The sequence below is a fragment of the Penaeus chinensis genome, chromosome 10 (genome assembly GCF_019202785.1).
Source record: "Penaeus chinensis breed Huanghai No. 1 chromosome 10, ASM1920278v2, whole genome shotgun sequence".
Classification (NCBI taxonomy): Eukaryota; Metazoa; Arthropoda; class Malacostraca; order Decapoda; family Penaeidae; genus Penaeus; species Penaeus chinensis.
Genome location: NC_061828.1, coordinates 34916315 through 34934669, shown reverse-complemented (window position 1 = coordinate 34934669; position 18355 = coordinate 34916315). Strand labels below are relative to the sequence as shown.

The 18355-nt window shown below is 35.9% G+C and overlaps 1 protein-coding gene across 1 annotated transcript; it reads left to right on the top strand.

Annotated features, from left to right (window-relative positions):
- The first annotated feature begins 166 nt into the window (after window positions 1–166).
- LOC125029456 (dolichyl-diphosphooligosaccharide--protein glycosyltransferase subunit STT3B-like) lies at window positions 167–15816 on the top strand. Its single transcript, XM_047619344.1, has 14 exons — window positions 167–651; window positions 3808–4026; window positions 4938–5115; window positions 5243–5507; window positions 5781–5952; window positions 6197–6375; window positions 7149–7276; window positions 7616–7732; window positions 7905–8056; window positions 8214–8559; window positions 8825–8938; window positions 9287–9411; window positions 9532–9619; window positions 13815–15816. Exons 1-14 carry the CDS (start codon window positions 488–490, stop codon window positions 13893–13895), a joined length of 2328 nt encoding a protein of 775 aa, XP_047475300.1. The 5' UTR covers window positions 167–487; the 3' UTR covers window positions 13896–15816.
- Window positions 15817–18355: the final 2539 nt, after the last annotated feature.

Below are 18355 nucleotides of genomic sequence, written 5' to 3'. Positions count from 1 at the left end.
ACCGGTGTATATTTGGATGAAATCTTAAGGAATAGCAAGATAATTACATCTGAATATCCAAAATACCCAGTCTACGAAGAAAGAACAACCAAGGCCTTTGTAAACCGCTAATAAAGGAAGGAAAAGGCCTATCCCCTCCTTGCGCATGGCTCGCCTCGTGTTTTCCGGCCGACCAATCGGCCCTCGCCAGTTGCCACCGGCGGAGCGTCAGTTTGTTTACATCCCGCGAGAGTACAGGTTCCGACGCCCCGATGACACCTGAGGGGATCGCCGCCTTTTATCTCTGAGTTTGGACTTGAATCCCCCTTGGGAGACGGCGCGAAGGAGATCGTGGTGGTCGTCAGGGCTTCCGGGGACTTTTCATGTAGGGGCTTTCGGAAGAGGAGGAGGTCGCCCCGTTTTTCTCTCCATAGGAATCACAAGTCTTATTTATTTATTTCCTCTCCCTCCCCCCCCTCCCGTTCCTCTGAGGTGTTGAAGGGACAGAATGGTGCGGATACAGGTGAAGACTGCCACAGGGGTGTCAAGTCCCCTGGGGGTGAAGAGCCTGCTGGTGTTCACGGTGCTTCTGCTGGCGTGGCTGGCGGGGTTCCTGTCCAGGCTCTTCGCGGTGATAAGGTTCGAGAGTATCATCCATGAGTTCGACCCCTGGTGAGTATGAGCGTCCTGACGAAGGGTCTGAGTGCTTGGGGCTTGAGTAGAGTTGTGGCCTTCTGCTACGGGAGTTTCGGGTGTATTTGTGGGTCATTCAATTTGCATTTGTAGGGGTCTGAGGGTTGAAGGGGGCTGTGTTTCACTGACAGCTGTTGAGAAGTTAAAATTAGTATTGAATGAAGAAGAGTCCAGTGTTGTGATGTTTGTTTATTAGGCACAGGTTAATGTCATAGTGATGTTGGTATGGTTTCAAGTTTAGAGTTTACAACAGGGTTACACCGATCAGAAATTTAGTCCCTAAATGGTTAATGTAACGGAGAGTGATGCACAGAGATAAAGGGAAATGGACACTACCATCTTATAGAATATAAGAACTAGAATAAAGTGCAACACAGGTACAGCTGCTTCAGCCTCATATATACTGCAAAATTTTGAAAATATCTGCAGCATGTCACTGCATAGAGACTAAGTTCAAAAGACCCTCACACAGCCAGAGTTCTTAATATTGCATTTTCTGCAAGTTGACACAGAGAACCAATAAAGTATGTTTAGATTTTAGGGTTTGCATAATACCCTGGTTTTTGGACATCGTCTCTGGAGGGTGCGTTGCTCTTGGTAATAAATACCCCTAATTTAAATGAATATAACCATGTCCTGAATGCACAGACTACCACAAAGATTACTGTATAAATTAAAAACCTAATCTAGGGATTTGTCCCTTACCTTATATCCCTTGCGTTATCCAATATTAGTTTTGGACAAAACTGAGCATTGAACTGAGACAAAACTGAGCATATACTGCACATTGCTAATATGAAAAAATTTAATTATTTAGTTTCACACAGCCAACCTGCCCTTTATTTATTACAATTATTTGTGGTGTAACATAAGTGAAACTTGTGTTTTCCATAGCAAGTGATGGACAGGGATGATTTCACCTTGGAGATCCACAAACATTGCTTTATGAAACCAAAACCTACCTGACCCTGAGGCTTAACCCTCAGACCTCCACCCAGTTGCTGTAGATTTACTATTAGTATGGCATTTTTCGAGATCAGCTTTCTCTATTTCTGGTGTTATTCTTTACATCAATGAGAGTAGTTTTTCTTTTCTTCATGATACTATATGGTTTGGTGATATTGAAATCCAAATCACCGGCTCGTAGCACTTTGGTGCGCTGCCGAGGTGTACAGCCGCACGCCACAGATCGAGTGGTTTGTTTTGATGCCGCACTGTTGGGAAGGGGTTAAAACTCTTCAAATTGGTATCAGTGAACAGTATTTACTAACCAATTGTAGTGAAAATAATTGGCATAATTAATATACAAGCACCATATGAATGTCCAAAATCTCCTATTACCTGTACAGAAACTTGGAACAGAGGGTGTGGCAAGGTATATTCATCTCTGCCTCAGCTGGGTTGTGATGTTCCTCACGAGTTGTATCACTTGGACCTGTTAGGGCTATATTTTGTTGGTCAGATGTAAGGATTTTATATTCCAGTCAGGGTTAGGGGACAGGAGCCTTCCCATGAGGAGTTTTAGAAAAGACAGCCCCCTAATAATGACAAAAATACCACATCATCTAACTCTGCCACTTATGATGATACCTCATGCTTTCCCTATAAATGCATACTAGATATCATGAGGAATCTATCAATATCAAAATTTTGGGTTTTAAGATTCTAGAAAATTACCAGATGGAGCTTGGACTGGTTTTCTACTTGAAAGTGCTAGCAGGGAACACTGCATCTAATGTGTTTTCTGTGGACCAAAACTACCATATCTGGACAGTATATACCATTATCAAATTTCAAATGTAGTGTGATATGGAATATACATGAATGTACAATAACAAAACATATCCATTGTAACTTTTGAATATGAGATTAGCCAAAACATGAACGATGGTGACAAGTGGCTGAGTCCCTAAACCTTGTCTGGCATTGCAGAGCCAGTCTGTATTAATCCTGCTTAAAGTGTCTTTTTGCTTACGCTCATGCAAGTGTAATGTAGTTATCATCAGTTATGGAAATGTCCACATTTTTTCCCAGTTTAAAATGATATTACAATACCTGAATTTTTTTTTTTTTTGTCTTGAAGCTATGATTGCATTCACCTGAGAACAAGTTCTGCATCACTATGGCCTTAGTGCTTTTGCTGCTCGAGTAAAGATCAAAAAGCCTTCTTATCTATATGGTTTTGGCGCTTGTTAATAGATTCGTTGGGGATAAAGTTAATTCCATCAATTTTTGTTGTGTTGCACAGATGTTGCATCATCTGTTATTAACAAAAGCAGCTCCCAAATGATATGTTTTGTTGAGTTACATTAACCAGATAAAGATTAACTTTCTGTATGGTAAAGATGATAAGGAAGTGTAACAGGTTAATTCGAAAGAAGTACATCATCATGTCCTTTTTGGGGGGGTTTAGATAGTATATACTTGAAGTTAATAAATTTATTAACAGTTCTTGCTTGGATATTCAAAAGATTCTAAGCTCAAAAAATTACAAATTAAGGTGATCCTTGTCTACAAAGCATATATATAGTCATTCAGTCTATATGAGGTACTGAGACAAGATACAACTAGAGAATGTTGAGACATAGGGTATTTTCATAATTTTACAATGAATTTTGAATCATATAAGCTTATTTTAAATATACTTTTATCTCAAAGGGATGCTTTTAAAAGGAAATAGTCTTGAGAATTATAACAGATACCCACTAAGCCTACAAATAAAATTTGTTAAACCAAACAACCATGTTGCTAATGTTTGAAAATGATTGCAGGAAACCTTTTGATATACCAGATCCATCATTCAAAGACCTCAAGATATAATGTGTAGAGTTTTTTTTTTTATACAAATTCATACCTTATATGTAGTACAATGCATACTTTTGTTGACTATGTACAAGAGGGCACTCTGTATAGATCAATTGTGCAGAAATTAATAGAAATGTATTCATTGTCATCCCTGATAATACTAATTTTGGAAGGGATGGATGGATGCTTTTACAAACATCTTTACTAATGGGAAAAACATTTTATTTTTGTGCATTCATACCAAAACACACAAAAAATAAGATGCATATTTTATCTTTATTTTGAAATATGTGAAATTATTGTATAATGATTTTTTTTTTTTTCTTGCAGGTTTAATTACAGAGCAACAGCTCATATGGTCAAACATGGATACTACAATTTCCTCAATTGGTTTGACGAGAGAGCTTGGTATCCTCTTGGAAGAATTGTAGGAGGCACAGTATACCCAGGCTTGATGGTCACCTCAGGAAGCATACACTACATACTTAATATGCTTAATATACCTGTACATATTCGTGACATCTGTGTTTTCTTAGCACCAATTTTCAGGTGAGATATTAATGCTCTGTTATTTTCTTAAAACTTATCATTTGTCTCTGTGGTTGTGTAGGAGAAATTGGGTGATTGTTGGTAGGTCAAACATGGTAGATTTTTATAACCTTTTCTCACATAGGTACATATTGATCCATTTATAGACATTTTTTCTCACAAGATTCAGATCATCTGTTATTAATTATTTATATAAAAATAGTCTCTACACATTACAATAGGTATACTTTACCTCAGAAAAATCAGATTTACTCTCATAAATAGTCTAAATTCTAGATGGAATGATTATGCTATGGTTTTTGGATTAAGCTGACTTGGTAGTTATTCAGGACATACTGTTGTCCGGTTCTTTGTCTTCCCCTTTTAACAATTCTTAACCCATTTCTGGTGGTAAACGTACTTCTTATTGTTATTAGTTTATTTATTTATTTATAGTTTTTTTCATTTATTCCCTCATCCTCAGAATAATGTTTTGAAAAGTGAATTATTGTATTTTTTAATTAGTTTGGTATATTTAATGGTGAAAAACTGTAGGAACATTTTAAAAAGTAAAGCATTATTTCCCAACTTTTTTCCCATTATCTTCACATATATAATGCAGTGGGATAGAACGGACACAAACAAGATTTAAAGGAAAAAAAGGTTTAGGAAACTCACTTGGTCTCAATTTGAATATGATATAGACACAATAAAAAAAAATCTTTAAAACACAATTGTCTTGATTATTTTATCAGTTTTATTGATCGCCTTCCACCACATAGTAATGGTCCTTGTAAGTGTGTAATAAAAGATGTAGACTTTCTTTTTATTGATAAATTGCTGAAGGTGCATTTTACGTTTTAAATGTATATTAAATTTTTCTCATTTGTTTATTTATTTATTTATTCACTCTTTTTTTTTTTTTTTTACAGTGGTTTGACAGCTATTGCTACTTATTTGTTGACTAAAGAAATTTGGTCATCAGGAGCTGGCTTGTTTGCTGCTTGTTTCATAGCTGTAGTTCCTGGATACATCAGTCGGTCCGTAGCAGGAAGTTACGATAATGAAGGCATTGCTATCTTTGCTCTGATGTTCACCTATTTCCTTTGGGTCAGTGCAGTGGCATTGTGCATTGTTCGCATTGGTTGCATAGTTTTTGAAAAATGATTACGTGAAATTGTGCTTTAGGATTGTCTTTTCAAAGGAGTGCATGTTCTAAGCATATTGGATTTGACAGGTGAAATCAGTGAAGACCGGAAGTTTGTTTTGGGCATCGATGGCATCCCTGTCGTACTTTTACATGGTGAGCGCATGGGGTGGCTACGTATACATCATTAACCTCATCCCCCTGCACGTTTTTGCCCTGTTGCTCATGGGTCGTTTCTCTCATCGCATCTACACAGCCTACACAACTTTCTACATCCTGGGGCTGATTTGTTCCATGCAGATTCCTTTTGTTGGTTTCCAGCCAATAAGAACCTCTGAACATATGGCAGCAGCTGGTAAGTACTTACAAGCAGTCTTGTTACTGTTTCTGTTAAATTAAGAAATTAGGAATCATAATTGTTCATGATAGATTATTGGTCATTTTTTCATATACTGTAATTATTTGTCAATGCAAAAATATTTCTGTGATCCCAAATTTATGATATGTGCTAGAATGAATTTGATATTGGTACAGAAAGTATCTGTGATAGGATTACTCAGCTGTGCAGAGCAAAGCTTTTTCATGGGGTGTCATAGTTCTTCACTAAGGAATTTAATTTCTTCCGTAGGTGTGTTTGCCCTCTTGAATGCTGTTGCTGTATTAAAGTACATGCAGAGTGTCATGTCAAGAGCTGAATTCCGTCATATCTTCATAGTAGCTGCTGGGAGTGCAGCAGGTGTTGTATTCCTGGCAGTTGTGGGCCTTACCTGGATGGGTGTCATTGCCCCATGGAGTGGCAGGTTTGCATTGGATCTTTTGTTGTTGATGACTTTTTATAAAGAAAAGAGTAGATTTTTTTCATAAAAGTGTGTAGAAACATAACTGTAGTAAAAAGGCATTTGTTCTGTATTTTAATACAAAACATTCCTAAACTATTTGTTTGTATGGCTATAACCTGAGATGACATAAATATTTAATAAATGTGAAAATGTTATTGCATGCACAAAACTAGTAATACATCTCAATCTAAACAATTCCATGCAGGTTTTATTCCTTGTGGGACACTGGATACGCAAAAATCCATATCCCCATCATTGCTTCGGTCTCAGAACACCAGCCTACTACGTGGTTCAGTTTCTTCTTTGATTTGCACATCTTAGTCGCTACCTTCCCAGTTGGTCTGTGGTATTGCATCAAGAACGTGAATGATGAGAGAGTGTTCAGTAAGTTTTGTTTTTAGTAGTATTGTATTGGTTTTCATTTTCTTAGTCTGGTCTTTTATTTTCACTATTGAATTTTCTTCTGTTTAGTCTTGTAATTCTGCTTTCATTCTACGTCTTTCTCCCTCTGCCTCCTCCACTCCCTCCCTCCCATCTCCCCCATCCTCCTCTCTCCTTTCCTTCTTCTCTCTTTCCCCTTCTGCCTCTCTCCCTCCCTCTCTCCTACTTCTTCCTCTCCTTTCCCTCTTTTCCTCCTCCTCTTCCTTCTTTTCCTCCTCTTCTTCCTCCTCTTCTTCCTCCTCTTCTTCCTCTTCCTCCTCCTCTTCCTCCTCTTCCTCCTCCTCTTCCTCCTCTTCCTCCTCCTCTTCCTCCTCTTCTTCCTCTTCCTCCTCCTCTTTCTCCGCTTCTTCCTCTTCCTCCTCCTCTTCTTCCACCTCCTCTTCCTCCTCCACCTCCTCTTCCTCCTCCACCTCCTCCTCTTCTACATCCTCCTCCTCCCCCTCCCCTGCTGCCTCCTCCACCCCCTCTGCTTCCACCTCCTAAGCCTCCTCCTTCCTCCTTCCTCCTCTTTTTAAGAACAATTTATATTACATTTCACACTGATTTTTATAAACCATTACTTCATAAAGATACATGTCTTACTTTATTTATACACTTAAATGGTGGTTCATATAATTTTTCAATAATGTTAATATTACTATGTGGCTGATGCTGTTCTTGAATTGGGCATTTTTCTAACCAGAGCTGTATACATTCAATTTTTGAAAATGTTGCAGTTGTCTTGTTTGCTGTGAGTGCCGTCTACTTTGCTGGTGTGATGGTCCGTCTGATGCTGACACTTACGCCAGTTGTCTGTGTTCTGGGAGGGATTGCCTTCTCCAGACTCTTTGAGGTGTACTTGAAGGTGAGATTTTGGTTTTGTTTTGATTTATCGGTAGTGAAAAGTTAGGTTTTTGTTGCGATTCATAGTTGTGGAAAACTTTATAAAGTTCCTGTGGAATATATGTCGAGGTTTTATATTATAGGACAATATATTTGGATATTTTCACTTATTCTTCTTGTGCAATTTTTTTTTTTTACATCAATAGATAAATGCTAATGCGTTATTGATTTGTCTTACTTGTGTTATGTATTTTTAAAATCTAATTGTTCTATTTTTCTGTTTCTTTGATTTTCTTTTCCTTATTTTTTCTTTCTTCCTTTTTTGAGAAAATTATGGAAACAATGTTTTTCTTCACTTTAGGAGGAGGAGCAGTCAAGACCTCAAAGCAAAGACTCCAGTGATGATGATGAAGATGGAGAGAAGAATAACAAATATGACAAAGCTGGAAAGTTGAGGAAGATGAAACATGAACAGCAGGTACTTTTTTATATATATTTGAAACCATCTGTTTTAAGATAGATGGTGAAGGATGATTGTTATGGAGACAGTGAAAATATAAGATTTAGAGAAATTACTTTGAAGTGCATAATTATGGATATTTAATATATGTTGTGTTATAGTGTTTGAGAATGGTTCATGCAATTTCCAGTCCAGCAACGACAGCCTTGGCGTGAACATCCGCAGCATGGTGATTGTGGCAGTATTGATGATATTGATGATGTTTTCCGTCCACTGTACTTGGGTCACCTCGAATGCATATTCTTCACCTTCAATTGTCTTAGCCTCTTACAACCAGGATGGGTAAGTGCTGTTTTTAAATTTAGTTTTTGAGACAAGAACTTACCGAAGAAGGCTAAACAAAGAGAGCGTGTATTACAAATTGGTGTTCAGTAATACAAGTGAAGAACCATACTGTAATAAATCCTCTTGTGTTAATGTTTGTTCATGTGTTCCCCAGGAGCCGGCAGATTCTGGATGATTTCCGTGAAGCTTATTACTGGCTCGCCCAGAACACGAATGATGATGCAAGAGTCATGTCCTGGTGGGATTATGGGTATCAGATAGCTGGAATGGCCAACAGGACAACATTAGTCGACAACAATACTTGGAATAATTCTCACATTGCTCTCGTTGGGAAGGCGATGTCATCGAATGAGACAGCGGCATATGATATTATGACTGCCTTAGATGTTGACTATGTGCTAGTCATTTTTGGAGGTGTCATTGGTTACTCGGGTGATGACATAAACAAATTTCTGTGGATGGTACGCATTGCAGAAGGAGAACACCCGAAAGAGATTAGGGTAAGCTTTTTTTTTTTTATATACTCCCTCTCTGTATGGAATTTAATATTTTTAGAAGAAAGTTAAAATGTTTTAGAAGGAAGATAAAGATTTAATTATTAATCAGTATCCTGAATGAAGAGGAATCGCTTATCACATCATATATTTTTTGAACTTCATGCTGTGTATACTTGGTATTTATAATAAATTTGTACTGAGACTTATAGGTGTGTGAATATTGAGTGAGAAAGGAGGGAATGTAATTTTTCTTTGTCCCTTTCCATAGGAAAGCGATTACTTTACTGACCGTGGAGAGTTCCGAGTAGATGCTCAGGGATCATCTACTCTTCTGAATTGCCTGATGTACAAGCTGTCGTATTACAGATTTGGAGAATTAAAGGCAAGCTATGCTTTGTGACACCTATATGTATACCCTTGTGAATTATATTTCATGTGTATTGTTATATAAAAAAACCATCTGCCCATCTATCCAACCATTCATATATCTATCTACCTGACCATTTCTATTTCTATCCATCTATCTATATATCTGTATCTCTCTATATCAGTCTATCTATATCTGCTTCATCAATAAGTTTACTTCTCTAGATCTCTGTCCATCTTGATCTGCATCCTTATTTATCTCTCTTTGTTTCTCTCAATGTATGTATTGTATCTATTTCATCTGTGAGTCTATTTATCTGTATATTTTTATATTTATTAAATGTGTATTTGCTTTTTTTTACAGCTGGACTTCAGAACTCCACCTGGTTTTGATCGCACCCGTAATGCAGTTATTGGCAACAAGGATTTCAAATTGACATACTTGGAAGAGGCTTACACAACTGAGCACTGGCTTGTTCGTATTTATAGGTAGGTGATTGAATAAATAGCATCTAGTCCCTTTTTTTGGTGGTGGTGGTGTTACATGTAGGCAATCATTTGACAACATTTTTGCAAACATTAAAATAATATATTTTGTTCAATCAACAGAGTAAAGAAACCTGATGAGTTCAACAGGCCCCGTATTCCCTTGGCACAGAGAAAGGTGAAAAGAAGGAGTGTCTACCTCACCAAAAAGGTACTGCTTGTAATCTGAATATCATTGTGTGGGTATGTGTGTATGTATGTGTGTGTGTGTGAAAGACCAACTTCATACATCTGGTCTGATTCTAGATCAAAATTCCCTCCCCCAAGATCAGAAAATCTCATATTTAAATATTGGAGATGTATAGCATTTGTGGATTTACAATATTGATACCTAGGCAAATAAGATTGTTCGTTGATTGCATAAATGCTTTGCTAAAACACAGTTTTACTAAGTTTGAAGTATAGTGCTAAAGGCATGTAAAGTGTGCCTCATTATGAAGGAAAAACGTCGGTTAACATTTGTACCCCTGTTGCCTAATGGGTGGTTCTCTCATTCCATTTATTTTCACTCGTCAGGAGCAGTTTAGTGATCATGATGTGAGTAAAGGGTTTATGTTCCTCTTTTGCATTCATACTGTTTTAGAGACCATATATATATAGTGTTTGTATATGTGTATGCATACAAATATATGTACAAGAGAGCTGAAGCTAACATACAATTAGTTACAGAAAACACAGGTTTTTATACACAGGTTTCTGAATTTTTGACATTTAATCTTTTATATTTTGAAAGTCATCATTTGAAATGTTAATGATAAAAATCATCATTCTGATTTTTTAAACAGAGTCATTTTCATAATATTAGGAGAGGGTTGACAAGGACAAAAACTTACGGCATATTGTACACTATTGCTTTGGCATTTGTACTTGCGGTCAAAAGTATTTTTAAAATGTGTTGTGCAGCAGGCTGAATAAATTTTGTGGCTACCCTAAAATTATGGAGTTGGGATTTTATCTTTTAACACAAATAGCATTCATATACAACATTATAAACCCAGCTATTGAATAACAATGTCACGTGTACTGGTGTCATAACAAGCCACTTGGTTTGGGAGCTATACCTGTATGTGCAAAAACGTGTGGAGCGGGATGTTCAGCTTGAAGTGGCGAACTCCTGCTCCCCGTGTCTGACTGTTGCCAGAAATCACCAGTGTTTATCACTCTCAGGGTTTTTTGCTACCCAGCGGTGATGGGTTTAAAAAGGGTATATGCGAAATTTGTCACTTGTATTCAAATGTTTAAAATGAAATGCTTAAGAAAACATATGAAAAAAGACATTCCATCTAATTTTTTAATCCAATGTTAATGCCCTCAACTATAATTTTTACAGCTTACACATTCTAAAGGATGAATGTTCATGAACATTGATTATGATAAAAAAAATGAATTAACCCAATGGCGCCGGGTATAGCAAATAAAAAAAAACTACGCTCTGGCGAACAGGCGGCAGCGCGCCGACTCCGAGCGTGTGATATCGGTCCATCAAGCCGAATCATTGCCACTGCGGACAGAAGCACGCCTCACATCGTGCGTATTGTTATGACGGCAATAGCCGTGACCCGTCGCCATTGGGTTAAATACAAATGCACATAAATATATTTAGTAGTCTTTTGCCAATTTTCCTTTTCCTTTTCCATAAAATGTTTATATTCATTACTATTTCACCCAAATGTTTGTTCCTCCAAAGAGTGAAAACAATGTTCCTTATATATTCATTTGTTCCTTCTTATTCAGCCATGAAACGGATGTGTAAATATTTTAAAACATTGCTTGATAAGGTTGCTACTTTCACACCTGTTAGTTAGCTGTAAGCCTAAAAAAAGACGAAATTGTTTGACTCGTTTGTTATGGAATAGGCAGGGGAAAATGTAGCAGACAATAATATAACATGTCGTGTGTGGTGATTTCAAGAAAAAATAGATGTAATTTTGAGAAGGTGAACCATTTTGAAAGATCATATCATGGTTTCCTGAGTTTTTTTTTGTTCGTTTTTTTGTCTTGGCAAAAGGATATCAAATATTATCTTCCAAAAAAATGACAGCATGCAATTATGTCTAAATTACTTATAACTTGATTATATATGTTACACTGATACTTCATGACTGAACAAGGGAGAACAAATAAACATGTAAATATAGGCAACAGACAGTATTATCATTTATATATTTATTTATTTTTATTCTATTTTATTATTATTATGATGATATGTAAGAAATTTCATGGAAGAATTTATTCTTTAACATAGGTAAACTGTAGGCAGTTTGTCTAAGTGAGGATATTAACATTTATTTGGGAAATTAAGATGGAATGTTTGTTTCTTCATATACTTCCTAATGCTTGCTTAAGCATTTTTAACATTGTTTATTAAACAATAGAGCTTATTATATTATTATACTTAAATGCACTATTGTAACCAAATAAAATCCCAGTTTGAAATCCTTAGGGTGGTTCTGAATTTATTCAGACAGCTGTACGATCAGTAACAGCAGACAACATCCACTCCTGCTTATCCACGCACACACACACCCTCCCCAATTTGCTTACCATTTCACAAATCTCTACCTACATTCATAGTCACACCCACTCACATCCACATCTACCAACCTACCCACATTCACATTTACTTGCCAAAAATTTTAACCCATTCACACTGGATAATGTCCAAGCACATCATAGCAGAGGGATTGGGAGGGGGGGTCAGGAGAGTCAAATTGAGTGAGTATTGATACATGTGTGAGGAAACTACCTTATGGTTATCAGATTCCACCTCAGACTATTTCATGGTGGAACAAGGGAGGGGTAATCAACTTGGGGAGACTAGCCAAAATGACATTACTCATAGACATCTGTTCATAAATACACAAAGACTGTTTTTATAACCGATGCATTTGAAAGAGACCTGTAAGTGATATGCGATTGTTTAGACTTGATTAGTATGTGTACCTTGTATCAAGTCTGTAAGTTAAAAATATAAAAGGAATAGGAATAGGTGCCAGTTCTTTGTACATCCTTTAAAACTTTTCCATATATACAGAAACAGGAGATGCAATTCATCAGGGTCCATTAGGGTTGTTGAAGGGCCAATCATGCTTAGGATTAAATTCAGGCTGTTTGAGCACTTCACTAACAAGACAAATTTACCGGCCCACATACTCATCCAGATATCACCTCAATGCATGAAGTGCCTCAGACTCACCCCTCACATGCACTAGTATATACACACAAATGCAAACAGTTTGTATATTTGTATGTATGCATATGCATATTCACATGTGTATGTGTGTATTTGTATATAGATGGATGAATGTAACATGTACCAAGTATAATATTACTTTGTATTTTTAGTCGATTAAGCTATCTTTCAATCTTTTATCTATCAACATAGTAGATATAGTGTTGATTAGACTGTAATGTTGTTGATGTAAGAAATTCTTTGGTATGCTTTCTGACAGTAATTTGTTTTACAAATGAGTGCTAGAGAGAAATCAATAATGTTGAAGTATTTGACCTACCTTATCACCTTTACCTTTTGTATGTGTTTTTTTCCAAGGGTAAAAGTGATTGAGATTGCACTGTCTAGAGGGGAAAATTGTATTTATTATTACAATGTAAAGTTTGCGAATAATGAGTACTGTAGCACAGTCTTCTTTCACTTTGTCATAGAGTTAATTTTGCATGTTATAATTTGATTTGCATGCAATAGATTGCTGTTGTTGGAAGTATGTGGTTCAGCAGTATACTGTGGAAAGAAAGTTGATTACATAGAGCTCTTATATAAGCTATTTATCCTTTGAAGAAAAAACTTCATTGTAATAATTTGATAATCTGAAAGTGAAATTTAATAAGAATATTACCTTGCAAAAAATGTGATTAAAATAACATATTTATAGAAAAATTGTTTTCAATGATTAAGCTAGTGTGATGTGTGTAGTTTGTGGTTGAATGCAGTATTATATATATGTTGTATTAGTTTGTAGAGTGTGATTCTTATTTTTATTTACATTTTGAATATGTATTGAATTAAGTTGCAATTTCATTGTAATTACATTTGCAGAGTTTAAGATAAAATTGGTGCTCTTGATGTGTAACTGTCATTATTGTAAAGTAATTAGTGTAACCACTCTCAGCACCAGACACAGCCACCAATGCTATTATTACCACTACCATCATATGCTAATCCACCCAGTAATGTAACACTATCCTGACAATTCTGCGTGAGTTATGATTATCAACACCATTATCCTCACAGCATTTTCTGTTACCTGCACAATTACTAACACTATTATTTTTCTCTCCAAGTGATCATTATTATCAGTCTTACATATTTTGTGTATTATTTTTTCTAGACAAGCAAGAAACGCCGTGGTACCATAAAGAACAGGCCAGCGGTTGTGAAGGGATACCGACCAAAGAGCAAGCTCACCTAAGCCATTAGTGGCTTCCTGTTTTGAGAGCGTCTACAGTATCCTTGCTCTTCTCTCAGAACCATCTGCTTTGTTTAACTGTTGTTACTATTTTTTAAATTCAATTTTATTTATTATTTTTTTTTTTTATATCAAGTTTCCTTAGTCTTCACCTCACACTTCCTCACCCTTCCTTGCCCCTCTATATTCACGCCCTCTGTTTGTGCGTGGGTGTGAACATCCGTGTGAAAATAAACAATGTAGGGTTTTGCAATAGTCATTTTTAGAGCATCAAAGACTGAAGGTGTGGGTATAAATCTTTGATGATTCCTCTATTTGTAAAGAAAGTAATCAAGATTCAGATGTCTTTTCAAATGAAAATTAGTAAATAATGAATTCATAAAATAAAGACCAGGAAAGCACTACTGGCTAAAGTATTCTTTAGTCTGACAATGCCTTAACTTTGCTGTACAGTAAATGTACCATTCTGAGTAAGAATGCTGGCACATAATTGTGCACTTTTCTTTTTTTTGTTATTCTGGTATTATTTTATCAGCTTAAAATTACATAAAATATAAATATATCAGTGTAACTTACCCTGAAACATGTTTTATAATCCAATTCTATACCAGTCACCATTTTCTTTTACAACATTAACATGCCAAGCTGCATGAATTTGTAGAAACAGCTTTTCATGTGCTTCTTCATGAAAATACACCTAAAAAAGAAATTTACTATTATGCAGATTGAAAAGATGATTTTCTTTAAATGTGAATAAAGTTTTAAAAAAGGATTATAAAAATAAAGAAGAACATCTTTACTTTTTATTTTTATTAATCATACAGTTTGATATTGTGAGTTTGTCCAGCAGTACAATAAAGCAAGAAATTGTACATGTGAAATTGTAAAAAAAAATTGAAAAAGTAAGAAAGTAGTGTAATCCTAAATGTTAACTGTGATACCAGTAATGTACTGCAGAATGCTATAAATCTTTTTAATATTGATATCTGTAGATATCTCTTGTGTGGGAAACTTGAAATTTATGGGTTGAAGTTAATTAGTATGGAAAGTCATTTAAGTTCACAGGTACTATGATAGTCATTTTTTATCACATTCCGGGGAGAAATGTAGGATATGGAGTATATTTGAATATCTAGATTGAAGTGTTTATTATTTATTTAGGATAAAAAGGCAGGGAATTTAAGGGAAAAGGATAATCAAAAGTTTGTGTCTGTTAGCATATTTCCACTTTGATAAGCATATTGCAAGGTAATGCGTTATTCTTAAGCAGTGTTTATGCGGTATATTGATATTGCTGAAAAAAAGAAAAATAGTAGTATGGTTACAACTTTATAATTGTGGGAGGAATAATATGTGGGTTTGATTTTTTTTTTTTTTTTTTTTTTTTTCTCCTCCCTCGAGACTAACTTTCCTTCTAATTGTGGATATAAGATAACTGTTGTTGGATCTAATGGCAGTGGTAGGGTATCTTGACATCCAAAACCTGTGTGTTTTACAGTAGTACAACTTTAAATTATGTTTTGAGTATGCTGGAAATTATTCCAAGTTACTAAATGCATATATTTCGTATTTTGGTTGAAATTTTTGCAAGTAACATGATGTTATTTGTTAATTGATGGAGTTTCCTCAGAATGCTATGTACACAGATCAATTCCATGTTGACTGGGTGGGGGAAATAGTAATTATACACACATTGGGAAGTGTCTTTGACAAGCATTGTTGGTTTTCATGCTTACAAAGCTAAATATGTTCTCTTCACTGTTTATCCATGGATTTGCATATTTGAGTTTACTTTGATATCTGCTTATCACCAACAGATTTTCTTCTATTATTGTTGATTAAGAATAGATAATACAGGGAAGATCCTATGGAACTTAAAACACCCTGCCTTAAAATGTAAGTGACAAATAAAGTTGTGTTTAGATATGTTGGTCTTACTTCCTGCCAAATGACAGGCTTATATTAACAGAGTTTGGAATAAGAGAGGGCTTAGGAGGCCCAATGTAGAGGATCACCCCTACCTTGGACCACAGCACTTGCCTCAAGTAATTTTGCACCTTTTTTTTTCTCCATTCCTTTTCCTTTTCTTTATCCTTTCCTCGTTTCTCTAGTATTTGTTTACACAGATGGCTTCAAATCCACCACCTGTTCTGGTTTCGGAGTAACCTTCCTAACTCTCACATTCAAATACCCACTCTGTCCTGAATCCAGTGTCCTTGCTACAGAACTGTTCACACTCCTTTTTGCCTTAAAATGCATATACACACACCCTTCTTCCTCTTTCACAATTTTACTGACTTCCATAACTCATTATCTCTCATAAAGTCTATACACTCAATCAATCCCCTTGTCTGTAAGATTCAGGACTAGTTGTTCTACCTGTCTACACCACAAATCAGTCAGATTTTCTGGGTGCCCAGCCATGTCACAATCAATGTCGGTGAACAGGCAGATACTCTAGCACACTCCGCCACTATGTCCACACCACACCAACCCCTGATTCTGAATACTTATACTGATCCTTACCTGGGGGCTTTGCCCAAAGCCGCACACTATCACTGTTTTGAATATGCCGTTAATAACCTTAGATGTTGAAGCAGCAGAAAAATTTCAATAAATAATAATAATACCCCCATTTTAAGTCTTTGCATTAATAAATTACACACTGTAAAACTATTAATCTCATCTTGGTCAGCTCTATTTCATCAGAACGGATGCTGGGAGACAGCTCTCACCTGCTTAGGTATTGGCCATCCTCGGCCCTGATGTCACATTCTGATCCACCCCTATGTTCCCTATGTAATATTCCCCTTTCAGTTCTGCATATTCTGTTGTCCTGTCCACGCTTTACTCCAGCCCTTATCTGTGCTTTTCTTTGCCTATCCTCCCAACCTGTCAGATATCCTTGTGGAATCCCACTCTGCTTTAACAACCTATTCTCCTTCCTCAGACACACACATATCCTTCACTTGATCTAATCTTCCTTGCTTAATCCTACCTTAACCCATTCACTAAAAGCCTCCTTTGCCCATCTTTACCCTTTCCAATACTACACTAGACTGTTGACATATAGCAAGTAATCACTAACTCAACACGCCTCCCAATCCTTCTTAATACTATACCTTCCTATAGTACTACATGACCTTAGATGTCTAGCAGTTATTTTTGCTTTGAACCATTAACCAGTCATCCCTTCTTTTGTCCATTTATCCTAATCATTTAACTCATTTTAACCCTTTTTGCCACAATACTTTGACATAATGCTGTGTAACCTTTGGTATCTTGCACATTTGTTTGCTTTAACCATTAACCATTCTGTAAATCCACAAACATTGTCTTGTGAACCAAAAAAATTCTTACCTGGGGGCTTTGCCACCAAGCTCCACCTTATGGCTATATTTTGACTACGCTAATGATCTTAGATGTTCACACAGAAAAATTTAATAAATAAATAAATAAATAAAAACTTAGCATACATATATTAAAGATTTTTTAGTAATAAAAATCAAGATATCATAAATTCAATGCATTGTGAAAGCAAATGTATAAAATATCATGTTTCTGGTGCTCAAATAACCCATCAGCAAGGAACTAATCAAGTAACAAAGGTTAGGGAGGTAATTAGAGAGCTGAAGGGAAGAATAACAATGTATTTGTGGAGTTCTTCAGCCTTGCAGGGAACCAAAGGCTCAAGGATTACATGAGGTCTCTTATTAGGAGTATGAACATTTTGATATTGGTGGCAGGAGCAAGCTATGTGTCTTCAGACCCTGAAATTACTGGTTTGGTTTATAGCAGAAAAGCTTGGACTCTATCCTGTCCTTGGAATCGCATCTTCACACAATAGGGCCTTGTGTTCACACAATAGGGCCTTGTGTTGGAATATAAGGCAGAATTGGCAAGACCATATGTCCAGTTTCTTACATGACTCAGATTGTGTGGCCACTTTAATTACTTTTCTTTCATTGTTTATTTATTTATTTATTTTTACAGAAATAGTAGCTAATTAAATGTCAAAACATTAAAGTAAGCTCTACAGGGAGGTAATAGTGCAAATGTTAATTTTTATTGGATGTGATCAAACTAATGGTCTAATATCATGACTGTTATCAAATACAGAATGGTAATAACCAGACACTATGTTGTGGGGAGAGCTTGATGCAAGGTACATGACACCTGGTTTTGTCTCCAGAGAGCCATTTTCAAACTGAAAATGTTTTCTTGATTTTACATTAACCACCAACTACTAATGTCGAGTTTATACACCTTATACAGTACATGGGGCTGCAGCTTTCTTAAAAATATATTTATCAAGAAAACAGTAAAAATACCAAGTGGTGTAGTTAAGCATGTCTTTATATACGTTATGTATTTGATACTATTATAAAATAGTGACTACAAGTTGCAATTATTCTATAAGTAAATAACTAAGTGTATTATGAGTTGTCTGCAAGGGTGATACT